Genomic DNA, 25,817 nt, shown 5'->3' with positions numbered 1-25,817 from the left:
TAAATAACTGTAATGTATAACTCGGTATAAACCCGGTCTAACTCGGTATAAACCCGGTCTAACTCGGTATAAACCCGGTCTAACTCGGTATAAACTCGGTGTAACTCGGTATAAACCCGGTCTAACTCGGTATAAACCCGGTCTAACTCAGTGTCTTCTTCTATGACCAGCTGTGGCAGACACGTGACCCCACACAGAAAGAATGACAACTTGTGTTACTCCGCTGCGTTGTGTAAATCGTTATAATTGATCTATTATCTTTACAAAACACTCGACACTAGCAGTTTAAAAAATGACAATTCCAAAAGTGTGATTTTTTTTTCGCCCACTTTTTTTTCCTTTCATTTTCTACATTGAACATGACCACTGTACAGTTTTTCTTTCTGCTTCTTCCTGTCACCTGTGTGCACCACGGTCTCTCGTAACTTGCAAAAGTCAAATGTCCTAAAATGTCCCGTATACTTTGTACAACGCTGCTGAACAGAGCAGCTCACCACTGACAGAGGAGACTAGTGAAGACACAGGCCAGTGCAAAACTCTGCAAAACCCCAAGGCATGAGACACAGACAGAGAGACACGCTTGACAGAGAGACAGAGACACGCTTAACAGAGACAGAGAGACACTTAACAGAGAGACAGAGAGACAGAGACACACGCTTAACAGAGACACATGCTTAACAGAGAGACAGAGAAACAGAGACACACGCTTAACAGAGACACCTGCTTAACAGAGACAGAGAGACACTTAACAGAGAGACAGAGAGACAGAGACACTTAACAGAGAGACAGAGACACACGCTTAACAGAGACACATGCTTAACAGAGACAGAGAGACACTTAACAGAGAGACAGAGAGACAGAGACACACGCTTAACAGAGACACATGCTTAACAGAGGGACAGAGACACTTAACAGAGAGACAGAGAGAGAGAGACACACTTAAAGAGACAGAGACACTTAACAGAGACAGAGACACTTAACAGAGAGACAGAGAGAGAGAGAGACACACTTAAAGAGACAGAGACACTTAACAGAGACAGAGACACTTAACAGAGAGACAGAGAGAGAGAGAGACACACTTAAAGAGACAGAGACACTTAACAGAGACACTTAACAGAGAGAGAGAGAGAGAGAGACACACTTAAAGAGACAGAGACACTTAACAGAGACAGAGACACTTAACAGAGAGACAGAGAGAGAGAGAGACACACTTAAAGAGACAGAGACACTTAACAGAGAGACAGAGAGACAGAGACACACGCTTAACAGAGACAGAGAGACGCTTAACAGAGACAGAGAGACACACTTAACAGAGACACACACTTAACAGAGACAGAGAGACACGCTTAACAGAGAGACAGAGACACTTAACAGAGAGACAGAGAGAGAGAGACACACTTAAAGAGACAGAGACACTTAACAGAGAGACAGAGAGACAGAGACAGAGAGACACACTTAACAGAGACAGAGACACGCTTAACAGAGACAGACAGAGAGACACGCTTAACAGAGACAGACAGAGAGACACTTAACAGAGAGACCCGCTTAACAGAGGGACAGAGACACTTAACAGAGACAGAGAGACACACTTAAAGAGACAGAGACACTTAACAGAGAGACAGAGAGAGAGAGACACACTTAAAGAGACAGAGACACTTAACAGAGAGACAGAGACAGAGAGACACACTTAACAGAGACAGAGACACGCTTAACAGAGACAGAGACACTTAACAGAGACAGAGAGAGACACTTAACAGAGACAGACAGAGAGACACTTAACAGAGAGAGAGACGGAGAGCCAGAGACACAGTTAGAATACATAAGAGCCATTTTGTTTTGTACATCAAATGCAACGTCCAACACTGCCCAGCAGGACTTCTGAACAACCAGTCAGTGTGTTTATTGTCTTGAACAGAAACAGATGGAGCTTTACAGTAACACACCAGACAGGCATGTTGTCCTGACACGACAACATGCCTGTCTGCTGTGTTAACCTACAGTAAGTACAGTAACACACCAGACATGCATGTTGTGCTGACACGACAACATGCCTGTCTGGTGTGTTAACCTACAGTAAGTACAGTAACACACCAGACATGCATGTTGTGCTGACACGACAACATGCCTGTCTGCTGTGTTAGCCTACAGTAAGTACAGTAACACACCAGACAGGCATGTTGTCGTGTCAGCACAACATGCCTGTCTGCTGTGTTAGCCTACAGTAAGTACAGTAACACACCAGACATGCATGTTGTCGTGTCAGCACAACATGCCTGTCTGCTGTGTTAGCCTACAGTAAGTACAGTAACACACCAGACAGGCATGTTGTCGTGTCAGCACAACATGCCTGTCTGCTGTGTTAGCCTACAGTAAGTACAGTAACACACCAGACAGGCATGTTGTCGTGTCAGCACAACATGCCTGTCTGCTGTGTTAGCCTACAGTAAGTACAGTAACACACCAGACAGGCATGTTGTCGTGTCAGCACAACATGCCTGTCTGCTGTGTTAGCCTACAGTAAGTACAGTAACACACCAGACAGGCATGTTGTCGTGTCAGCACAACATGCCTGTCTGCTGTGTTAGCCTACAGTAAGTACAGTAACACACCAGACAGGCATGTTGTCGTGTCAGCACATGGCAGCAGAGCTTGAGAGCTCGCCGCGCTTCTACATGGAGCAACGTATGTGCAGGTACAGGAGTCCATGCTAAGCACACGCAAACGTGTGTGTGTGTGTGTGTGTGTGTTAGAGAGCGAGGGAGGGATAAAGAGGAATGGCCACAACTATGAATGAACAGCAGGGATACAAATAATGGCTAAGGAACATATTAGAAAGAAAGGAGGGAGGGAGGAGCTGTGTCGAGGTCAGAGACATTCTGAACTGTACTGAGTTTTAGTTATTAAATGGGGGGGGGTGTAGTTATTAAATGGGGTGGTGTAGTTATTAAATGGGGGGGTCTATATGTGTGTGTGTGGTCTCCCCTGCAAGGTGAAAGGCCTCTGAATGTTTGTCAACAAGTGAACAAAATGGCTGTTGCCACAGCACGGCGACGCTGCAAGATGGACCACATACAACACCTCCTCCCACCTCACACCCACCCTGTGTGGTCTGACTGACGTGGTCTGACTGATGTGGTCCTCCTGTTGATATGTAACAAGCAACCTTACAGGACTTATCTACACCAAACCACTTTGTTCTTAAGGACCACAGACCGGGGGGAGTTTAGTTAAATGATGCCAAATGAGACTTCCTCGTGTGTGGTGGCAGCGCTGCCGCGGCCTCCGCGGCCTCAGCGCTGCATGAAACCAGAGGAACGTGTAGATGAGTTGTGGGGATGACGGGACGAGTCTCAGCTGCTCGCTGGTGGGGACATAGCGTCTGGGTGGGACTACATGTAGATGTTAAGGTGTGTGTGTCGCAGTGGGGAGGCGCTAGCCAGAAGAGCAGCAACCCCCGGCGGGCGTGGCCTGTGGCTCGTCATCAATGATCTGTACGCCCCGCCTACTCGATGCTGATTGGCTGGCACCGTTGCCCTTCAACCTCTCCTCAGCCTGAGCCGTGTCCATCATCCCTTTACACACACACACACACACACACACACACACACACACACACACACACACACACACACACACAGAGGGATTTCAACATTGTGTGAACCCAGAAATCCTACATGACCGCATGCTGCTAGCTGATGTACTATAAAAGGTATAAAAGGTCAATTCTGTGTTTGTCTCAGCTGAAACCAGGAGGTAAACAACACACGTGTAATGAAGTGATCAATACTGACCAACGCACTTGTGTAATGAAGTGATCAATACTGACCAACACACGTGTGTAATTAAGTGATCAATACTGACCAACACACTTGTGTAATGAAGTGATCAATACTGACCAACACACGTGTAATGAAGTGATCAATACTGACCAACACACGTGTAATGAAGTGATCAATACTGACCAACACACGTGTAATGAAGTGATCAATACTGACCAACACACGTGTAATGAAGTGATCAATACTGACCAACACACATGTAATGAAGTGATCAATACTGATCAACACACTTGTGTAATGAAGTGATCAATACTGACCAACACACATGTAATGAAGTGATCAATACTGACCAACACACATGTAATGAAGTGATCAATACTGATCAACACACTTGTGTAATGAAGTGATCAATACTGACCAACACACATGTAATGAAGTGATCAATACTGACCAACACACATGTAATGAAGTGATCAATACTGACCAACACACATGTAATGAAGTGATCAATACTGACCAACACACTTGTGTAATGAAGTGATCAATACTGACCAACACACTTGTGTAATGAAGTGATCAATACTGACCAACACACTTGTGTAATGAAGTGATCAATACTGACCAACACACTTGTGTAATGAAGTGATCAATACTGACCAACACACATGTAATGAAGTGATCAATACTGACCAACACACATGTAATGAAGTGATCAATACTGACCAACACACATGTAATGAAGTGATCAATACTGACCAACACACTTGTGTAATGAAGTGATCAATACTGACCAACACACTTGTGTAATGAAGTGATCAATACTGACCAACACACTTGTGTAATGAAGTGATCAATACTGACCAACACACTTGTGTAATGAAGTGATCAATACTGACCAACACACATGTAATGAAGTGATCAATACTGACCAACACACATGTAATGAAGTGATCAATACTGACCAACACACATGTAATGAAGTGATCAATACTGACCAACACACTTGTGTAATGAAGTGATCAATACTGACCAACACACATGTAATGAAGTGATCAATACTGACCAACACACTTGTGTAATGAAGTGATCAATACTGACCAACACACTTGTGTAATGAAGTGATCAATACTGACCAACACACATGTAATGAAGTGATCAATACTGACCAACACACTTGTGTAATGAAGTGATCAATACTGACCAACACACATGTAATGAAGTGATCAATACTGACCAACACACTTGTGTAATGAAGTGATCAATACTGACCAACACACTTGTGTAATGAAGTGATCAATACTGACCAACACACATGTAATGAAGTGATCAATACTGACCAACACACTTGTGTAATGAAGTGATCAATACTGACCAACACACTTGTGTAATGAAGTGATCAATACTGACCAACACACTTGTGTAATGAAGTGATCAATACTGACCAACACACTTGTGTAATGAAGTGATCAATACTGACCAACACACTTGTGTAATGAAGTGATCAATACTGACCAACACACATGTAATGAAGTGATCAATACTGACCAACACACATGTAATGAAGTGATCAATACTGACCAACACACTTGTGTAATGAAGTGATCAATACTGACCAACACACTTGTGTAATGAAGTGATCAATACTGACCAGCGTTGACAGCAAAGGAAACTATGTGACAACATGTCCTCCAGCTGGGACAAAACGGAGGCAGAGCTTCAGGTCTTACTTTTACAGAGATCCAGGAAGAGCTCCTCGATTCCTTTATTTAACTTGGCTGACGTGTGGTAGTGTTTGGCCCCTACTGACTCTGCATAACTACACACACACACACACACACACACACACACACACACACACACACACACACAAAATTGCAGAGACTGAGTGTTTGTCAGTCAGTCATATCATACATTAGTGAAAATGCCATGCAATACACCGTAAATACGCCATACATACACCGTAATACACTGTAAATACACTGTAAATACACCGTAAATGCATCGTAAATACACTAAATGCATCGTAAATACACTGTAAATACACCGTAAATACACCGTAAATACGAGCAGGTTTACAACTTAAAATAACAACAGGTCAACGAGCATCCCTATCCTTCCCCGTCAGTCTGACACGAGACACACGGAGGGAGGCGGTTCTAGTTGGAGTCAACAGGTGTATAAGCAGCAGGGTCGGGCGACATGTCAGCCCAACCATCAGACAGGGTCCTTACCTCTCAGCCTCCTCCACCGACACGTGTCTGTCCTTGTCCAGGTCGATTTTGTTCCCTGTGGAGAGCAGCAGAGTTTTCACTGTGAGGGGACATGGGAGTAACGCCACACCTTCAACACCAGCATTCTGCCCACACTGAGGAAAAGCGTTTGGACGCTGACCCCTAACGTGCTGATCACTGGTCGCCTATGATGACCTCTGACCTCAGCCCAGTTCCTGTCTCACACCAACACAAGGGTTTCTAAATTCTGAGTCATTATGAAACATGATGAGGGTGTGAAATGCACCACAGGGACGGCTAGTGACTTCCTCCACTGATGAAAGGAAGTGACTGTTGTTATCAGTACTATGAAAAATAGCAAACAGGCTGAAAAAACTGGCATCAAGTGAATGATGACAAACAGACACCTGCCATGTGATGGTCACCCACACGTGGCCCACTGGACCAGAGCCGGCGAGCCAGAGGTGTGGCTCTGAAGACCTCACACTCAAACGTCTTCAGTGGATTTCACAACAGGTGAGTGTGATTAACTTCCTCATGGAAGAGAAAAGCATCAGACCAGGAAGTCCCAAAGTACTGGACTGATAACCACTGGCTTAGACCTTAAAACCAGTTCCCCACACTGACTCAGAACACCACCGACTTTATAGAAATTATACTAGTGAGAATGACAAAATATTACTATTAAAACACACACACACACACACACACACACACACACACACACACACACACACACACACACACACACACACACCACAAATAATGGTAATAGTAATAATGATGATAATAATAATTCCAAGTGTTTATCCCCTGTTCTGAACAATACTGTTGTTATAAGGTAGCTTGTATATTGTAATTAATTAGCAGTATTGAGCATCATATTTAGGGGTCCAAGCAGCAAAGCTGGTGGACTCCTATTGTATTTGTTAGGATTATTATTATTTTTCTCCGCTAAAAGTGTGTGAGGCTCAGCAACCGTAAGTCCTAGACCAACCAACTTTGGTACGTGGATTCCTATGGCCCCCCACTACTCAGGCACCACAAATCACCCATGTCAGCCAGATGGTGGCGCTATAACAAAGGGTCATGCGTAATTCCCACACCATAAGTCAGATCAACACAAAACTGCACAGACCTATGCATCTGAATGTGCTCTACAACTTTGTTATTGGGACCACATATGTCAGCCATATAGTTTGCCCGCCATTTTGACTTGTATTAATTTGGGCGCGGTTTCTCAGCTAAAAGTGTCTTAAGGCTCAGCAGCCATTAGTCCTAGACCAACCAAATTTGGTAGGCACATTCATACGGCCCCCCACTACTCTGGCACTACAAATCACCCATGTCAGCCAGATGGTGGCGCTATAACAAAGGGTCATGCTTAAAAGGCCATAACTCCCACAGCATAAGTCACATCAACACAAAACTTAATCGACCCATGCATCTCAATGTGCTCAACAACTTTACTATGGGAACCACCTATGTCAGTCATATAGTTTACCGCTATTTTGACTTATTTGGTGTGGAAGCGCTGCAGCTCTACATACCACACGCCAGGACACCACCTGGGTTTAACGACATACTTTCTCTTTTTACGGCAGTTGGCTAGGACGCAAGAAATCACACACCGTCTGGTCCAGTTCTGGAAACTCTGGCACATGTTTCTGAAGCAATGGAAGTGTTACGACATTTTAAAAAATTACGGTAATCGTCTAGGACACAGGCGACCCAAGTAATCCGACATTGTCATATCTAGTTATTATTATTATTGTTGTTGTTTCTGCAAAATTCTACCCTAAAAGTGTCTGGGCAGCAAAAACTATATGTTGCACAGACACCAAACTTGGTAGGTAGGTTCCACACCTGTTAACGATCTTACAGTAGAGATATTACCTTGAATAAAATAAAGCTACGTTAAACCGAAACAGACTCTTGTTCACACGGACACAAGTCAACACACTGACGTGGTGCCTCCTCACGTGTCACTTTCCCCCCTTGTACGTCTGTGGTTAAAGGTGGACTGGACAGTTCCCAGTGGGTTATTCTCAATCACGTGACTTTCCCACTGATGACCAACAGCTCCGCTGTGCGGGAGGACAGCGAGACCTCAGCACCCCCCCCCCCCCCGCTTACACTGACATTCTCCTTGTCGACCTGTGTTCACAACGACGACATTCTTTTTATACACTTATTTCTGATTTTTCCCTTTTTCCTCCCAATTTAGTGGCCAATCGCTCCCTATTTTAGTTCAGACTCCCACCATCGTACTGCATGCGTTCGCCAACTACGTCTCTCCGGCCGGCAGTCTGGAAGGAGATGCCTCGCCGCTTCCGGGACAAGGTGACTCCAGGCCGAACCCCTGCTCTCCCCCCCCCCCCCCCACACACCCAGAGACGCATTCATGTGACGAACACAAGCTGACTCCGCCCCCTCCCCAAGACAGCGCTGCCAATTATTGCTGCTTCATCGAGTCCGGCCATAGCCGGATCTGACGAGACCGGGGCGCGAACCCCGGTCCCCAGTGGACAACTGCATCGACACAAAGCTGATGCTTAGACCGCTACACCACCGTGGACCCACAACAACGACATTCTGAGCGAAAATCGGACAAACGCAGGGAAATAAAACATCGCGGGTGTGAGCCCCCTCTGAAAAACGGTTTGAAAAATACATTTTACAAAGTCCTGGTCTAACGGCGCAAAGGATCAGCCTGGAACCGCGGAAACAGCACAGAACTGAACCGTCGTAACACACGGACCAGGAGAGCCGTTGTGTATGAAACACACTCTGTCACTCTGAGCGTCTACAACACGTGTAGCATCGCACACTGACACCAGCACACTATCCTGCCGCTAGGAGCCGCTGTTTCCCAACACGGCGGACGTGATGCCGCCACGTCACACGTGACGTAATAAGAGGGGTGGGAGACGGAGACGTTTTTTCCTCATCTAGAGTCTCACTGTCCTGAAGCTGCTAACTCGAGTTATCTGTCTTTCATATTGTTATTATTAGAATATAAAAGACAGGTAATAACTCTTATTATTATTATAGTTATCTGTTACAACGATCATCCAAAAGATGGCGCTGAATACTTTTGTTATTTATATGCAAAATGTTTTATTCACGGAGAAATTCTTAAATCACGACCTGCTTTTCTGCCACAGCTGAGCTCTCTACTGAAACTCTCAGCCTTGTGAACAACACAGCACATGACAAGCTGCTGAACTACCGTGAAAGCCGTCTGTTACTTTACACGTGTACTCAAGTACTCCGCTCCTGTTTTGCTGTTTGTCTGTTCTTTGTTTTTATTATCATCATTCATTCATCTCTGTAAGTGTCTTCTAAAACCCTTTTCACACTCTTCGAGGTAGTTGTGTAACCAAATCCAGCTGATGCGTGCCCACACTATACTACACCTGTCTTTTCTGTAACACTTCCCACTGTTCACTGAACAACAACAACAACAGGCGCAAGCGAGACTGAGTCTCCACTGCCCTGTGTGGTCTGTCTCATCTACAAACTTGTGTTTTCTATAAGAGGGAATCAATGAATTACTACAAATGTTGTACTACTGCTCTTGTACTATTGCTCTTGTACTGTTGCTCTTGTACTGTTGCTCTTGTACTACTGCTCTTGTACTACTGCTCTTGTACTGCTGCTCTTGTACTACTGATTTTGTACTACTGCTCTTATACTACTACTTTTATAGTAATGCTCTTGTACTACTGATTTTATACTACTGCTCTTGTACTACTAATCTTGTACTGCTGCTCTTGTACTACTGCTCTTGTACTAGTACTCTTGTACTACTGCTCTTGTACTACTGATTTTGTACTACTGCTCTTGTACTACTGATCTTGTACTGCTGCTCTTGTACTACTGCTCTTGCGAGCACAGCTTTTTACTAGTGGTTATACTGCTGCTGATGCTACTACTAACAACCCAGTACTTCTAGTAGTCGTAGCACTGGTACTTGGACTATCATGACAGTTACTTCTCACAATCAAAAGTGTTGTCTGTACTGTGGATGTTGAAACACCATGCAGGGTTGTTGGTGACTTACCAACTATACATAAACAAATCTCGTTGCCCAACATTTTCCTCAGCTCTTTCACCCAGTTCTTCACCTGCAGGGGCAAAGAAAACTGATCAGTACACACCAAAACTCCAAAGACACAGTGAATAATAGACATCAGTCCAGGTACTGTGGTCTTCATTTTGTCACTTCTATGCATCTGAGAACAGCATCCAGTCCTACAAATGAACTCTCCCCAAACGTCTCCGTACCATCTCAAACTCTAAAGTCCACCGGCCCAGTCCGCTTTTATCATCCTGAAGCTGCAGTTCGTAGTTTTTGTTCATATGTATCATGTGTATTAAAGCTACAAAACGTTTTGCAGGGTATTACAATTACAGCACACTGGCTTTGTCAGTGATAGAGAGGATGTGAAAGTGGCATGATGCCGGTAAATGAGACACACAGTAAGTCACCAACAGGCCAGCTCTCAGTATCTTACTGCCTGGTTGACAGAAGCAGCATTACATACCACTTGATGAAGGAATAGTCAGTCACCTGTCACACGATGGTCCCAAAAGTCATTAAAGTATAATAAATCATACTTTCATAAGCCATGGGACAACAGGGCACAGTTAATTTCAAGCCCTGTGTGACATCAGCATGGTGACCTGGACAATACTCTGAAGATCAGCTGACTGACCTGAATGAGCAACCATGGAGCAGGACAGTGAAACCAACATGTCCGACAACCACAACAGTTGAAAGATTTTTATCAAATTCACTGTAAACCCCTTTAACTACACCACATAAACGCCAGTCCAACCCTTGACCTCCATACCACTTGCTGTTTGTAATGGCGGTGGTCACACTGGAAGCACGCTGGTTCATCATGTGACAGCCGATGTGATGCCATGACGAAGGCAGAATGTTCTGTTCATGACAGATCGTTCATCTTTCCATGTCTCGCACTGTTCACGCATTACACACGTGGATGGGGGCATAATCACAATTCCCTGGTGGCGCCCACAGTATTCAGCCAGATGTGGAAACACATTACACATCTGTATGACACACACCTTCTGAAAGGAGTCTTCGTCTGTGATGTCATACACTAGGATGGCTCCATTGGAGTCTCTATAGTAGATGGGACCTAATGCATGGAACCTCTCTTGACCTGCTGTGTCCTGGAGAGACAGACAGACATGCATGCATGTAGGGGGGGCCAGACATGTATGCATGCATACAGAAAGATAGACAGACATGCATGCAGGGAGACAGACACGCATGCACGCATGCATACAGAAATACATGCATGCAGGGAGACATACAGAGAGACATTTATGCAGAGACAGAAATACATGCATGCAGAGAGGCAGACAGGCAGATGTGCATGCAGAGAGACCGACATGCATGCATGCAGAGAGACCGACATGCATGCAGAGAGACAGACAGACATGCATGCAGGGATAGACAGACATGCATGCAGGGAGACAGACAGACAAATACAGGAAGTGTGACAGACAGGTACAGAACAAGAAGGAGACAGAAGACAGATCAATGAGTAGAAAGAAGATGAAAAGTAAAAACATTTACTGAATGAAATAAAATGAGCTGGAGCTTCAACGTATGTCTGTCAACCTTACCCAGATGGCCAAGTTCACCCTCTTCCCTGTAATGTTGAGCTTCTTTGTGAGGAAGGATGCCTAGAGAGAGAGAGAGAGAGAGAAAGAGAGAGACAGAGACATAGCGAGAGAGTTGTTAGTTGAGGCTGATGTCAATTTTATTCAGAGTGAACAGGACACAACCGAGGGGGTTTGATGCCTGTAGCAAAATACAAATAATGAATTAATTCAGATTTGATTTAATGTTGAAAAATCCAACCAGTGATTATAATGACTGTCAACTGTGCCATGAAGGCGATAAACAACTGGTTCTGCTGAAGAAAAAAAAAAACACGTTCATGCACGTGTGTGCGTGCGCGCGCAAACACACACACACACACAAAAAGCAGATTTCGATGCAGCTAAACATTCCAGAGTAAATTCAGAACATTAGCCTTTTCTTAGACCTTTTCACGGTTCAAAGTTCAAATATTTATGTAAGACTTTAACACTGGGTGACTGTGGATCACTGCAGACAGAATAAATCAACCAACGCTGTGAAGCAACCAGACAAGTCTCAGCCAAAGAATCTGATTGGTCAAAGGTGTTTTGAAGGCTTTGTTACTTAGTGAGAGGTGAGATGGCGAGCTGTGCTGCGAGCAGGCACACTAACCTGCAGCCTGACCTGCAGCCTGACCTGCACACCGACCTGCAGCCTGACCTGCAGCCTGACCTGCACTCACCTGCAGCCTGACCTGCAGATCAACCTGCAGCCTGTGTTCTACTTTACATGTCAGCCACAGCAGCCAAGCGTGTTCTCTACAGTATTTGATGGTGTCCAAATACGAGGCAGAGAGAACTCGTGTCCACATTCACAGGACAACCATTATGTAGGACATCACTGCTCTGCATGGAAAATGAGGCAATGGGACCATGACACAACAGGAGCTGGTAGGGAGGGGTCAATCTATCATTTAAAAGCACCATCACTAATATTTTGACTTTACTGTAGCAAAACATAAATAAATATGAAGACAAGAGAGAGATCTTTATCACAACACCAACATCATCATTCTTACTATTGTTCTCTATTTTTGTGGAAATATATATACAGGTCATAAAATAAAATAAAAAGTTGATGCACTACTTAAATAAAAGGGGAGGAGTGTATCGTATAGCCGGCAGTATAATAAGGGACTACTTTCTGTTGTAGTAACACGATGCATGCACTATTAGGCACGGATTGCTCTGTTATGTTATGTTACGTCGCATGGCAACAAGTAAAGAACCAGAAAACTTAGTTCCCTTCTTCAAGGTTTTTATTTATAACGGAGTTGTGTAAATAGGCCACATAAACAACAAATTGTTACACCATTATGATCATAATGGTACTTAAACATTTGTGATTTAATGGCCACAGACAAGCCGTTGATGGACACAATCAGGAGTGACACCTGAGGCGTCCACACGTGGAAAACAACAGACGGCATTTGTAGGGAATTCCTCTCATGTGTTCCCAGCTGGGATTACATGTGATAATCTGGTGCCATACACATGACCACGTACCCTGAACACCCCCCCATGAAAATGTACACTTAAACACGCATTTCCCGAGATTCTGTTGAGACAAAGGTGCCAGAGGCTGCAGAAGGTGCGTGGTGTGTGCAGCGTACACTGTGCACCTTTACAGTGTCGGACGCTCAAGTGGAAAAAAATAAAAAGTCACGATTTGACAGACTAAACTGTCCATAGGGATTAAAATTTTATACCAAGATGGAACAAAAAGTACAGTTTGTGATGAATGACGGTGTTTATTTTAACACAGGAATGAACATGAAACTCACTGCAGATTGTGCAATCTTTTTGTGCACATTTCTACAGAAGCACACTAGGGCCACCAACAGAGGTTTGTTTTCTCTGGAAGAGGGGGTGCACGCGGCGGCGGGGGGGGGGGGGTTATATTCTAAGGTTAAAGTCAGAATTTCTGAGAAAAAAAGTCAGTTTAGCGTTTATTGGGTCTACTCATTAAAAATGATGACATGAATACTCTTATTTACAATTACAGTGGTACAATTCCATGTAGCAGACACTTTTATCCAAAGCGACATACATCGGAGGGTTCATACAACACAACAAGGATCTAGTCAGGAGGCGACACTGCACTTAAGTGCCAAAAAACTAGGTTCATGTCCAATAGGACATAGGTGGCAGAAAGGCAATGCATAGGGTGCATAGAATGTTTTTTTATATTAATATCATCAGGTATGGAGGTGTTGGAGAAACAGCTGGGTCTTCAGCTTCTTCTTAAAGATGGAGAGGGACTCAGCAAATCGTATGGAGTTTGGTAACTCATTCCACCACCGGGGAACTACAGAACAGAAGAGTCTGGCTAGTGACTTAGGGCCTCATTGTGGTGGAAGTGCCAGATGCCTTTCATTGGCAGAGCGTAGTGAGGGGGACTGAATGTAGACCTGAATGAGGGAGTTCAGGTAGGCGGGAGCTGTTTTAGTTACCGTTTTGTAAGCGAGCATCAAGGTTTTGAATTTGATACGGGCAGCAACTGGGAGCCAGTGGAGGGATATGAACAGGAGGGTGACATGTGCTGTTTTGGGTTGGTTGAAGACCAGATGCAACACCGCGTTCTGGATCATTTGCAGAGGTTTTTAAGTGCATGCAGGGAGACCTGCCAGTAAGGAGTTGCAGTAGTCAATGCAGGATATTATAAGAGGCTGTACCAGGATGTGTACTGCATGCTCAGATATGTAGGGTCTAATTTTCCTGATGTTGTACAGGGCAAATCGGCACAACCGAACAATCGAGGCCACGTGAACCTTAAAGGTTAGTTGGTCATCAATCACGACACCCAGGTTTCGGGCAGACTTTGTGAGCATGAGGTGGGTTGATCCAAGCTGGATATTGATCTGTTGTTCTAAGGATGGACTGGCTGGGATGACAAGGAGCTCAGTCTTAGATAGGCTAAGCTGAAGGTGGTGTTCTTTCATCCATGCAGAGATATCAGCAAGGCACGATGATATCCGTGCTAAGACTGTGAGGTCATCTGGTGGAAAAGATAGGAAGAGCAGGGTATCATCAGCATAGCAATGGTATGAGAAACCATGGGAGCGGATGATTGTACCAAGTGAGGTGGTGTATATTGAGAAGAGAAGGGGACCGAGCCCTGATCCTTGAGGCACCCCTGTGGATAAGCCATGCAGTGGATAGCAATAGTAAAGTAATAGTAACAAATAAATAGTAATAAATGGTAATAAATAATAATACTAATTAAGGTAATATTAATTAATTATTGCTAACTTAATTAAGTTATTTAATTGGTAAATAACAATAGGGATGTAAGATTAATTAGTAATAAATAAACAGAGTTAAAGTAATAGTAACACTGGCGCCTCCAGGGATATGAGTGGTGCAGGATACGTATGAAGGCAGTGTGAAAGTGGTGAGGTGTGCAGGTGGAGGTGGGATTACATCAAGGATCGGCTCTGAGCCCTTTTTCGTTTGCAATGGTGAAGGACAGGTTGACGGACGAGACCAGGCAGGAGTCTCCGTGGACTATGATGTTCACAGATGACATTGTGATGTGCAGTGAGAGTAGGGAGCAGGTGGAGGAGAGCCTGGAGAGGTGGAGGTATGCACTGGAGAGAAGAGGAATGAAAGTCAGTAGGAGCAAGATGGAATACCTATGTGTGAATGAGATGGAGGACAGCGGAATGGTAAAGATGCAAGGAGTAGAGGTGATGAAGGTGGATGAGTTTAAATACTTGGGGTCAACTGTCCAAAGTAACAGGGAGTGCAGAAGAGAGGTGAAGAAGAAAGTGCAGGCAGGGTGGAGTGGGTGGAGAAGAGTGTCAGGAGTGATTTGTCACAGAAAGGTACCAGCAAGTGTTAAAGGGAAGGTTTACAAGATGGTTGTGAGACCAGCTATGTTGTATGGTTTGGAGACAGTGGCACTGATGAAAAGACAGGAGGAGGAGCTGGAGGTGGCAGAGATGAAGATGATAAGATTTTCATTGGGAGTGATGAAGAAGGACAGGATTAGGAACCAGTATATCAGAGGGACAGCTCAGGTTACATGGTTTGGAGACAAAGCAAGAGAGGCAAAACTGAGATGGTTTGGACATGTGTGGAGGAGAGATGCTGGGTATATTGGGAGAAGGAGGCTGAATGTGGAGCTGCCAGGGAAGAGGAGAAGAGGAAGGCCAAAGAGGAGGTTTATGGATGTGGTGAGAGAGGACATGAAGGTGTGACAGAAGAAGATGCAGAGGACAGGAAGAGATGGAAACGGATGATCTGCTGTGACGCCCCCTAACGGGATCAGCCGAAAGTAAGTAGTAGTAGAAGCAGTAGTAGTTACACATTTTGCAACTGCATGATGCAAGGGCGAAAACCAGTGTATGGATAGGGGATACTTACTGTTCTGCTCTTCTGAGATGTATAATTGTACATATAGCTTCCTTTTATGTTTACTAAAAATAATCGTTAATACAGAGCTGTAAAGGGGATGTTGTGTCTGTCATTTGTGTTATTAGCCTGCAGAGTTACAGATTATAGCCCATAGACTAAGCTCTGCAATAAAGGTAGAGTTAACACTTCAACAGTAGGCTACACACCCTCTGGACAATATAACCAACATGTTAAAGGAATCTCAAAGGTCTTTGCATCCTCGGCAATGCTAAACTACTCTAACACTCAACAAGTGATGCGGATTAGTCCAGGAAACAAAAATAAATCACATCCCTTAAGAATGGTAAGTAAAGATATCCACCGTAATGTTCTGACTGGTGAGAATATAATTTTGACTGTGAGAAATGTTATAACGGATATCTAAAATATAATTGTGGATAGTCAATGAACACTTTTTATGTTAAACGGCATCCTACCTACCATCAACACATATCCACCTTACAGAGGTGGATATCTGAAATTGCATTTTTACGAGTCACAATGTATTTTGTAGGGCTGTCCCGAATCCATTTTTTGGGATCCGACGATTCGGAGCCCCAGGGGGTGGGGAGGGCATGACCCGGGAAGGATTCAGCCAGACATTTCTCCATTGTTGGCAGAGATGGATGGTATAGCGGTGCAACACGTGTGTCTGTCCATTTAATCTAAGATATTAATTGTTAAGGATTCTGTTCTACAGTATTATTGTTTGTATTGTAATTTGTTAATAAAAAACATTTTCCAGGGGGCGTCTGGGTGTCATGGCAGTCTATTCCATTGCCTACCAACACGGGGATCGCTGGTTCGAATCCCCGTGTTACCTCTGGCTTGGTCGGGCATCCCTACAGACACAATTGGCCGTGTCCGTGGGTGAGAAGCCGGATGTGAGTATGTGTCCTGGTTGCTGCACTAGCGCCTCCTCTGGTCTGTCGGAGCGCCTGTTCGGGGGTGAGGGGGAACTGGGGGGAATAGCGTGATCCTCCCATGCGCTACGTCCCCCTGGTAAAACTTTTCACTGTCAGGTGAAAAGAAGCGGCTGGTGACTCCACATGTATCAGAGGAGGCATGTGGTAGTCTGCAACCCTCCCCGGATCGGCAGAGAGGGTGGAGCAGCGACCGGGACGGCTCGGAGGAGTAGGGAATTGGCCGGATACAATTGGGGAGAAAAAGGTGGGGACATAAATAAATAAATAAAAAGGCAAGTATGTTTAACAAAGGGGTAAATGTCACAGACACCACTTGTGAATTAGCCGACCATCAGTTTATCATATCTGAATATTCATGTTGAAGGCTTTTAATGCCGTGTCCATGTGGAAACATTATCCTGCAGAACAAAGCATCTAATTGCACAGACAGTTAAAGCCCGGTTCGCTTCCCCGTAAAGACACGAAGCCTACAGGAACTAGGGCAGAACTTCCCTCGGATGTCACATGTGTCTGCTGTGTTTGTGACTGAGTTACTTCATGGTGTTTCTGTTGGGTTTTATGTGTTACCAGTCTGGAATAACTCAGGAAAAGACTTGTCTACAAGCACCATGAAGTGTCTGTCGAGTCACCTGTCTCCATCCCTCCATCCTTCCATCCCTCCACAGTGGAGGTCATTAGCAGAGGAATACTGGTGAACCGGTATGAATCCATGGAGCGCCCTGCAGGAGCACTGTGGGGGTGACGCCCTGACACAAAAGAAGTGAGGGATCCAGAACAGGAAGGTGTTCTAGCCATTCCTAAATCCCTTCCATCATCCCTCCTTCTCATCCCTCTCTCCACATACCACAGACTTCCTATCTGCCTGTCTGTCTATCTGCCGGTCTGCCTGTGTACGTATGAAAACCAGAGGTGAAATAAATGTAAAATTAAATAAACATAAAATAAAATAAATGCCAGACAGCAAAAATCAAAATAAGCAAAAGAAACAAACCATACCTGATCAAAGTGAATAGTTTGCAGGCTTGTGTGATCATAGTGAATAGTTTGTAGGCTTGTATGATCACGGTGAATAGTTTGTAGGCTTGTGTGATCATAGTGAATAGGTCATAGGCTTGTGTGATCATAGTGAATAGGTCATAGGCTTGTGTGATCATAGTGAATAGTTTGTAGGCTTGTGTGATCACGGTGAATAGTTTGTAGGCTTGTGTGAAATAGTTTACAAGTTTGTGTGATCATAGTGAATAGCTTGTAGGTTTGTGTGATCATAGTGACTACATTGTAGGCTGAGTGATCATAGTGAATAGTTTGTAGGTTTATGTGATCATATTGAATAGGTCATAGGCTTGTGTGATCATAGTGAATAGTTTGTAGGCTTGTGTGATCATAGTGAATAGTTTGTAGGCTTGTGTAATCATAATGAATAGTTTGTAGGCTTGTATGATCATAGTGAATAGGTCACAGGCTTGTGTGATCCTAGTGAACAGCTTGTAGGCTTGTGTGATCATATGAATAGTGTGTAGGCTTGTGTGAGCAGTCGGCATATCAACGTAGAGAAAATGAGGCCGACAATTTGTTTAACAGCATTCTGGACAATATGTTTTCCATTATTAGATTAATAACAAACAATCAACAGAAGATCAATAACACAACAAAGACTGAAGCTGAAGCTGTACTCAGTATGTGTACTCAGTATGTGTACAGACTGTAGTGCAGCATAATACTGACTGATACACCTACACAGCAGAACCTGCACACCAGAACCTGCACAGCACAAACCTGTTGCCAATGTACAACCACCAGTCCACACTGAACTCAGGTGGTCACAACACAACCGTACGACACAACACATCCGTATGACTCTAAAAGTTGTTGAATTGTTAGTCTCTCTCAGTAAATGCATGTGCGTCTGTAGTTCTTTTTGCCACCTGTAAATGCCGTGTCATACTTCCTGGTTGACAGATGTTGTTTAATGAAAGTGAAAGTGGTTTGAAGCAAACTCAGAGGTTGTGTGTTCACAACACCAACAGACAGAAGAACATCACAACTGACGACTTTGTGGAGGACGTTTTCAGGACATCTGAGAACGACTTCGCTAGACATGAATATAATCCATCCATCCATCCATCATCCATCATCCGAACCGCTCACCCTGCTCTCAGGGTCGCGGGACGCTGGAGTACCAGCAGTCATTGCGCAGCAGGTGGGGAGACACCCTGGAAGGCCAGCAGGCCGTCACAGGGCCATTATCATAATCATTATGATACTGTTTCTAACCTCTCCAAGGTTAGAAAAAGTAGAGTCCAAACTCCACTCAACACACCCAGTCATGCGAGTCACACATGCGCCAGCATAACGGTTTATGGCATATAACTCCCAGCATGCACTGCAGAGAGAGAGAGAGCTAGACAGCTTTCTTAAGTCACCTGTGAGGATATTCACGATTATCCCGATAATGGAAATTCACCACGATCAACTTTTCAGTCTGCGATAAAATCCTTTATTTTACCGTCCTTACTCCCAACCCCCCAAAAAATCCTATATTTTAACCTCCTTACTCACAACCCCCCAAAAAATCCTATATTTTACCGTCCTTACTCACAACCACCCAAAAATCCTTTATTTTACCATCCTTACTCACAACCCCCCAAAAAATCCTTTATTTTACCATCCTTACTCACAACCCCCCAAAAAATCCTATATTTTAACCTCCTTACTCACAACCCCCCAAAAAATCCTATATTTTACCATCCTTACTCACAAGCCCCCAAAAATCCTTTATTTTACCATCCTTACTCACAACCCCCCAAAAAATCCTTTTTTACCATCCTTACTCACAAGCCCCCAAAAAAGCCTTTATTTTACCGTCCTTACTCCTAACCCCCCAAAAAATCCTATATTTTAACCTCCTTACTCACAACCACCCAAAAATCCTATATTTTACCATCCTTACTCACAACCCCCCAAAAATCCTTTATTTTACCATCCTTACTCACAACCCCCCAAAAAATCCTATATTTTAACCTCCTTACTCACAACCCCCCAAAAATCCTTTATTTTACCATCCTTACTCACAACCCCCCAAAAAAATCCTTTTTTACCATCCTTACTCACAACCCCCCAAAAAATCCTTTATTTTACCATCCTTACTCACAACCCCCCAAAAATCCTTTATTTTACCATCCTTACTCCCAACCCCCCAAAAATCCTTTATTTTACCATCCTTACTCCCAACCATCCCCAAAAAATCCTATATTTTACCATCCTTACTCCCAACCATCCCCAAAAAATCCTTTATTTTACCATCCTTACTCACAACCCCCCAAAAATCCTATATTTTACCATCCTTACTCACAACCCCCCAAAAATCCTATATTTTACCATCCTTACTCCCAACCCCCCAAAAATCCTTTATTTTACCATCCTTACTCCCAACACCCCAAAACATCCTTTATTTTACTATCCTTACTCACAACACCCCAAAACATCCTTTATTTTACCATCCTTACTCACAACCCCCCCCCCCCCAAAAAAATCCTAAATCTGATCAATTTGTTAAGATTCAACATGTCTCAGATGATCATGAAGGGTGATGTTACTCTTAACAGGCTGAAAACCCACAAACAATGTGATTCGGGGGACGGGCACAACACAACAGCAAAGATAACACACCATGTGTGTTGTCCAGCTAGTCAGGATGTTGTCCCGATAATGGAAATTCACCACGATCAACTTTTCAGTCTGCGATAAAATCCTTTATTTTACCGTCCTTACTCCCAACCCCCCAAAAAATCCTATATTTTAACCTCCTTACTCACAACCCCCCAAAAAATCCTATATTTTACCGTCCTTACTCACAACCACCCAAAAATCCTTTATTTTACCATCCTTACTCACAACCCCCCAAAACATCCTTTATTTTACCATCCTTACTCACAACCCCCCAAAAAATCCTATATTTTAACCTCCTTACTCACAACCCCCCAAAAAATCCTATATTTTACCATCCTTACTCACAAGCCCCCAAAAATCCTTTATTTTACCATCCTTACTCACAACCCCCCAAAAAATCCTTTTTTACCATCCTTACTCACAAGCCCCCAAAAAAGCCTTTATTTTACCGTCCTTACTCCTAACCCCCCAAAAAATCCTATATTTTAACCTCCTTACTCACAACCACCCAAAAATCCTATATTTTACCATCCTTACTCACAACCCCCCAAAAATCCTTTATTTTACCATCCTTACTCACAACCCCCCAAAAAATCCTATATTTTAACCTCCTTACTCACAACCCCCCAAAAATCCTTTATTTTACCATCCTTACTCACAACCCCCCAAAAAAATCCTTTTTTACCATCCTTACTCACAACCCCCCAAAAAATCCTTTATTTTACCATCCTTACTCACAACCTGCCAAAAATCCTTTATTTTACCATCCTTACTCCCAACCCCCCAAAAATCCTTTATTTTACCATCCTTACTCCCAACCATCCCCAAAAAATCCTATATTTTACCATCCTTACTCCCAACCATCCCCAAAAAATCCTTTATTTTACCATCCTTACTCCCAACACCCCAAAACATCCTTTATTTTACTATCCTTACTCACAACACCCCAAAACATCCTTTATTTTACCATCCTTACTCACAACCCCCCCCCCCAAAAAAATCCTAAATCTGATCAATTTGTTAAGATTCAACATGTCTCAGATGATCATGAAGGGTGATGTTACTCTTAACAGGCTGAAAACCCACAAACAATGTGATTCGGGGGACGGGCACAACACAACAGCAAAGATAACACACCATGTGTGTTGTCCAGCTAGTCAGGATGTTGTGTTGTTAGAACACATCAGGTGTGTTGTCCAGCTAGTCAGGATGTTGTGTTGTTAGAACACATCATGTGTGTTGTCCAGCTAGTCAGGATGTTGTGTTGTTAGAACACATCATGTGTGTTGTCCAGCTAGTCAGGATGTTGTGTTGTTAGAACACGTCATGTGTGTTGTTAGAACACGTCATGTGTGTTGTCCAGCTAGTCAGGGTGTTGTGTTGTTAGAACACATCATGTGTGTTGTGCAGCTAGTCAGGGTGTTGTGTTGTTAGAACACATCATGTGTGTTGTCCAGCTAGTCAGGATGTTGTGTTGTTAGAACACATCATGTGTGTTGTCCAGCTAGTCAGGATGTTGTGTTGTTAGAACACGTCATGTGTGTTGTTAGAACACGTCATGTGTGTTGTCCAGCTAGTCAGGGTGTTGTGTTGTTAGAACACATCATGTGTGTTGTGCAGCTAGTCAGGGTGTTGTGTTGTTAGAACACATCATGTGTGTTGTCCAGCTAGTCAGGATGTTGTGTTGTTAGAACACATCATGTGTGTTGTCCAGCTAGTCAGGATGTTGTGTTGTTAGAACACGTCAGGTGTGTTGTCCAGCTAGTCAGGATGTTGTGTTGTTAGAACACATCAGGTGTGTTGTGCAGCTAGTCAGGGGGTTGTGTTGTTAGAACACGTCAGGTGTGTTGTCCAGCTAGTCAGGATGTTGTGTTGTTAGAACACATCAGGTGTGTTGTGCAGCTAGTCAGGGGGTTGTGTTGTTAGAACACGTCAGGTGTGTTGTGCAGCTAGTCAGGGGGTTGTGTTGTTAGAACACGTCAGGTGTGTTGTGCAGCTAGTCAGGGTGTTGTGTTGTTAGAACACGTCAGGTGTGTTGTGCAGCTAGTCAGGATGTTGTGTTGTTAGAACACGTCAGGTGTGTTGTGCAGCTAGTCAGGGTGTTGTGTTGTTAGAACACGTCATGTGTGTTGTCCAGCTAGTCAGGGTGTTGTGTTGTTAGAACACATCAGGTGTGTTGTGCAGCTAGTCAGGGGGTTGTGTTGTTAGAACACGTCATGTGTGTTGTGCAGCTAGTCAGGATGTTGTGTTGTTAGAACACGTCAGGTGTGTTGTGCAGCTGGTCAGGATGTTGTGTTGTTAGAACACGTCAGGTGTGTTGTGCAGCTAGTCAGGGGGTTGTGTTGTTAGAACACATCAGGTGTGTTGTGCAGCAAGTCAGGATGTTGTGTTGTTAGAACACATCAGGTGTGTTGTGCAGCTAGTCAGGATGTTGTGTTGTTAGAACACATCAGGTGTGTTGTGCAGCTGGTCAGGTGTATTGTGCAGCTAGTCAGGATGTTGTGTTGTTAGAACACATCAGGTGTGTTGTGCAGCTAGTCAGGGGGTTGTGTTGTTAGAACACATCAGGTGTTGTGCAGCTAGTCAGGATGTTGTGTTGTTAGAACACGTCATGTGTGTTGTGCAGCTAGTCAGGATGTTGTGTTGTTAGAACACATCAGGTGTGTTGTGCAGCTAGTCAGGGTGTTGTTATATATTTGTTAGAACCAGGACGTGCTGAGCATCAACGCTTCTTGTGTAATCATTCTAATCACCGTGTCAAGCGAACTCGACACCCCACACGGACAAAAACCAGTGACGTTAGTGTGTGTGTGTGTGTGTGTTGAGAAGCTTGACAAACACTGACTGACAAACGAAACCCTGGCGTATTTTTTGTCGTTGACCTCGGATAATCCCGGACGGGCGGGTTCATATTCCAGCCGCCGGAGCCGAGACGTTTCGTAATAACTCCGCTCCCCCGGGGCCAAGTGAAACTCGTCAGCAGGCGCACACCCACACGGTGACAGCTACCAAACAAGCCGACCTGCTTCCTCGTCACGGTGCCAACTAAGGCTGAACTCGCCACCAGCCTGCTTCCTGGTGGCGTTGTGTAGCTAGCATGCTAAGCCAAGCTAGCCGTGCTAGCGGCTCTTACCTGGAGAGTCGTGATGTGTTGACGTTGTGTAGCTAGCATGCTAAGCCAAGCTAGCCCTGCTATCGGCTCTTAGCAGGAGTCGTGATGTGTTGATGTTGTGTAGCTAGCATGCTAAGCCAAGCTAGCCGTGCTAGCGGCTCTTAGCAGGAGAGTCGTGATGTGTTTATGTTGTGTAGCTAGCATGCTAAGCCAAGCTAGCCATGCTAGCGGCTCTTACCTGGAGAGTCATGATGTGTTGATGTTGTGTAGCTAGCATGCTAAGCCAAGCTAGCCGTGCTAGCGGCTCTCTTACCTGGAGAGTCGTGATGTGTTTATCGTTGAACTTGTTTTCACAGTAGCGCAGCACCAGCGACGTCTTCCCGACGCAGCCTTCCCCCAGCAAAACTACCTTGAAGGAGTAGGTCTTGTTGTTGTTACCGCCCGTCGCTCCAGATGCCATGATTTAAACAAAACAACCCCCCCAAAAAACGAAACCCCCCCCCGCTTTCCCTTCCTGGTCTAAACAGCCTCTCCTTTAGCCGCGATGCTAAGCTAACCCCCCGGACAGAGGTCTGGCGCAGCTCACATCAGACCGCCCCTCAAACACACAAAACCGCAGCAAAACCAGCCGACAGCGCGAGTGGCTCCAACTTTCACGCGTATGTCGTCATAAATAGGAGAAAAACAGGTTTTGACAGCGAGGTGACCCCTTCTGCCTGCTGCGGTTCCAGACTCCTCTCCCAGCTAATGGCGTCTCGCTCAGCCTGTGCGTTAGCTGACTAACCCCGCTGGTGACGTCACGCTCCGATCATATGATGAGCGCGTCAGTCTGCCAGCTGTGGACAGCCAGCTGTGGACAAACAGCAGCACACTGAAGGACTGCTGGGGGTCCGAGCCGGGAGGCTAGGGACCACTTCCAGTACCTACGGCGCTGGAAACCCTATTGTAATCGCTCATGTTATTATCATTATTATTATTATTTTTAGTCTCATCATTTCGTCGGTAAATGCGGTACTGCAGCACACACCGTATACAAATAAAACTGACTTGACCGTAAAAGCTATTTATATAAGCCTTATTTTAAGGGGAGGTATAGAATGGTGCACGCATCAAAAATGCTGCATTTCCAACAGCAGGTGGCACTATAATCAAGGTATGTGCGTTCTGGCCTCTAACTCCTCCACTGTACTTTGAACATTCAAAAACCTATACATGTGGGGCGTCCGGGTAGCGCGGCGCTCTATTCCGTTGCCCACCAACACGGGGATCGCCGGTTCGAATCCCCGTGTTGCCTCCGGCTTGGTCGGGCGTCCCTACAGACGCAGCTGGCCGTGTCTGGGGTTGGAAAGCCGGTTGTGGGTGTGTGTCCTGGTGGCTGCATTAGCGCCTCCTCTGGTCGGTCGGTCGGTCGGGGCGCCTGTTCGAGGGGGAGGGGGAACTGGGGGGAATAGCGTTATCCTCCCACGCGCCACGTCCCCATAGTGAAACTCCTCACTGTCAGGTGAAAAGAAACGGCTGGTGACTCCACGTGTATCAGAGGAGGCATCATCTGCAGCCCTTGCCGGGTCGGCAGAGGGGGAGGAGGAGCGACCGGGATAGCTCGGAGGAGTGGGGTAATTGACCTTTCGCAAAGTCCCGCCCCCCTTAGTTACTGTTGCTATGCCCTCAAGCTCTTCAGAACCATCCAGGAAGTAGCCGGAAAACCCCAAAACATGAAGGAAGAAATCAGCGCATTCCCAGAGAAAACAAGCGATGTATTTCGAGTGATTCATCCTGAATATCCCCCCGTGAAAGGCAGGAGGGCTACAGTATGCGGTGGCGGGACACATTCACAATATTACAAGTTAAACTGACTTGCGTGGACTCGGGGCCGCCGGGGGCGGCTGTAATGGAGCGTAAAGCTTACCGGTCACAATCAAAGAATGAGAAACCCCACCAACTAATCCTGAAACACACTGTGGACCAGCTGTGCTTTTGAGATGCAGGGTAAGTTACATATTTCAGCTGTTATTGGTATATT

General features: G+C 44.8%; 1 protein-coding gene across 1 annotated transcript; it reads right to left on the bottom strand.

Annotated features, from left to right (window-relative positions):
• Window positions 1–221: 221 nt before the first annotated feature.
• Window positions 222–24,571, bottom strand: rab21 (RAB21, member RAS oncogene family). Its single transcript, XM_056275923.1, has 7 exons — window positions 24,111–24,571; window positions 11,675–11,734; window positions 11,108–11,215; window positions 10,077–10,140; window positions 6,011–6,065; window positions 5,507–5,595; window positions 222–3,572 (listed from the first exon to the last, which is right to left on the bottom strand). The coding sequence occupies exons 1-7, from the start codon at window positions 24,255–24,257 to the stop codon at window positions 3,433–3,435; spliced, it is 663 nt and encodes a 220-aa protein (XP_056131898.1). The 5' UTR covers window positions 24,258–24,571; the 3' UTR covers window positions 222–3,432.
• Between the last annotated feature and the right edge of the window lie 1,246 nt (window positions 24,572–25,817).

Source organism: Lampris incognitus, chromosome 3 (genome assembly GCF_029633865.1).
Source record: "Lampris incognitus isolate fLamInc1 chromosome 3, fLamInc1.hap2, whole genome shotgun sequence".
NCBI lineage: Eukaryota > Metazoa > Chordata > Actinopteri > Lampriformes > Lampridae > Lampris > Lampris incognitus.
The sequence above is the reverse complement of the archived record's forward strand: the minus strand, read 5'-3'. Positions and strand labels throughout refer to the sequence as shown.

Coding starts and splice junctions, on each gene's coding strand:
- rab21 (XM_056275923.1), bottom strand. CDS start 24,257: ATGGCATCTGGAGCGACGGGCGGTAACAACAACAAGACCTACTCCTTC. Junction 11,735..24,110: donor AACACATCACGACTCTCCAG/GTAAGAGAGCCG, acceptor CTCTCTCTCTAG/GCATCCTTCCTCACAAAGAA. Junction 5,596..6,010: donor TCGGTGGAGGAGGCTGAGAG/GTAAGGACCCTG, acceptor GTGTGTGTGTAG/TTATGCAGAGTCAGTAGGGG.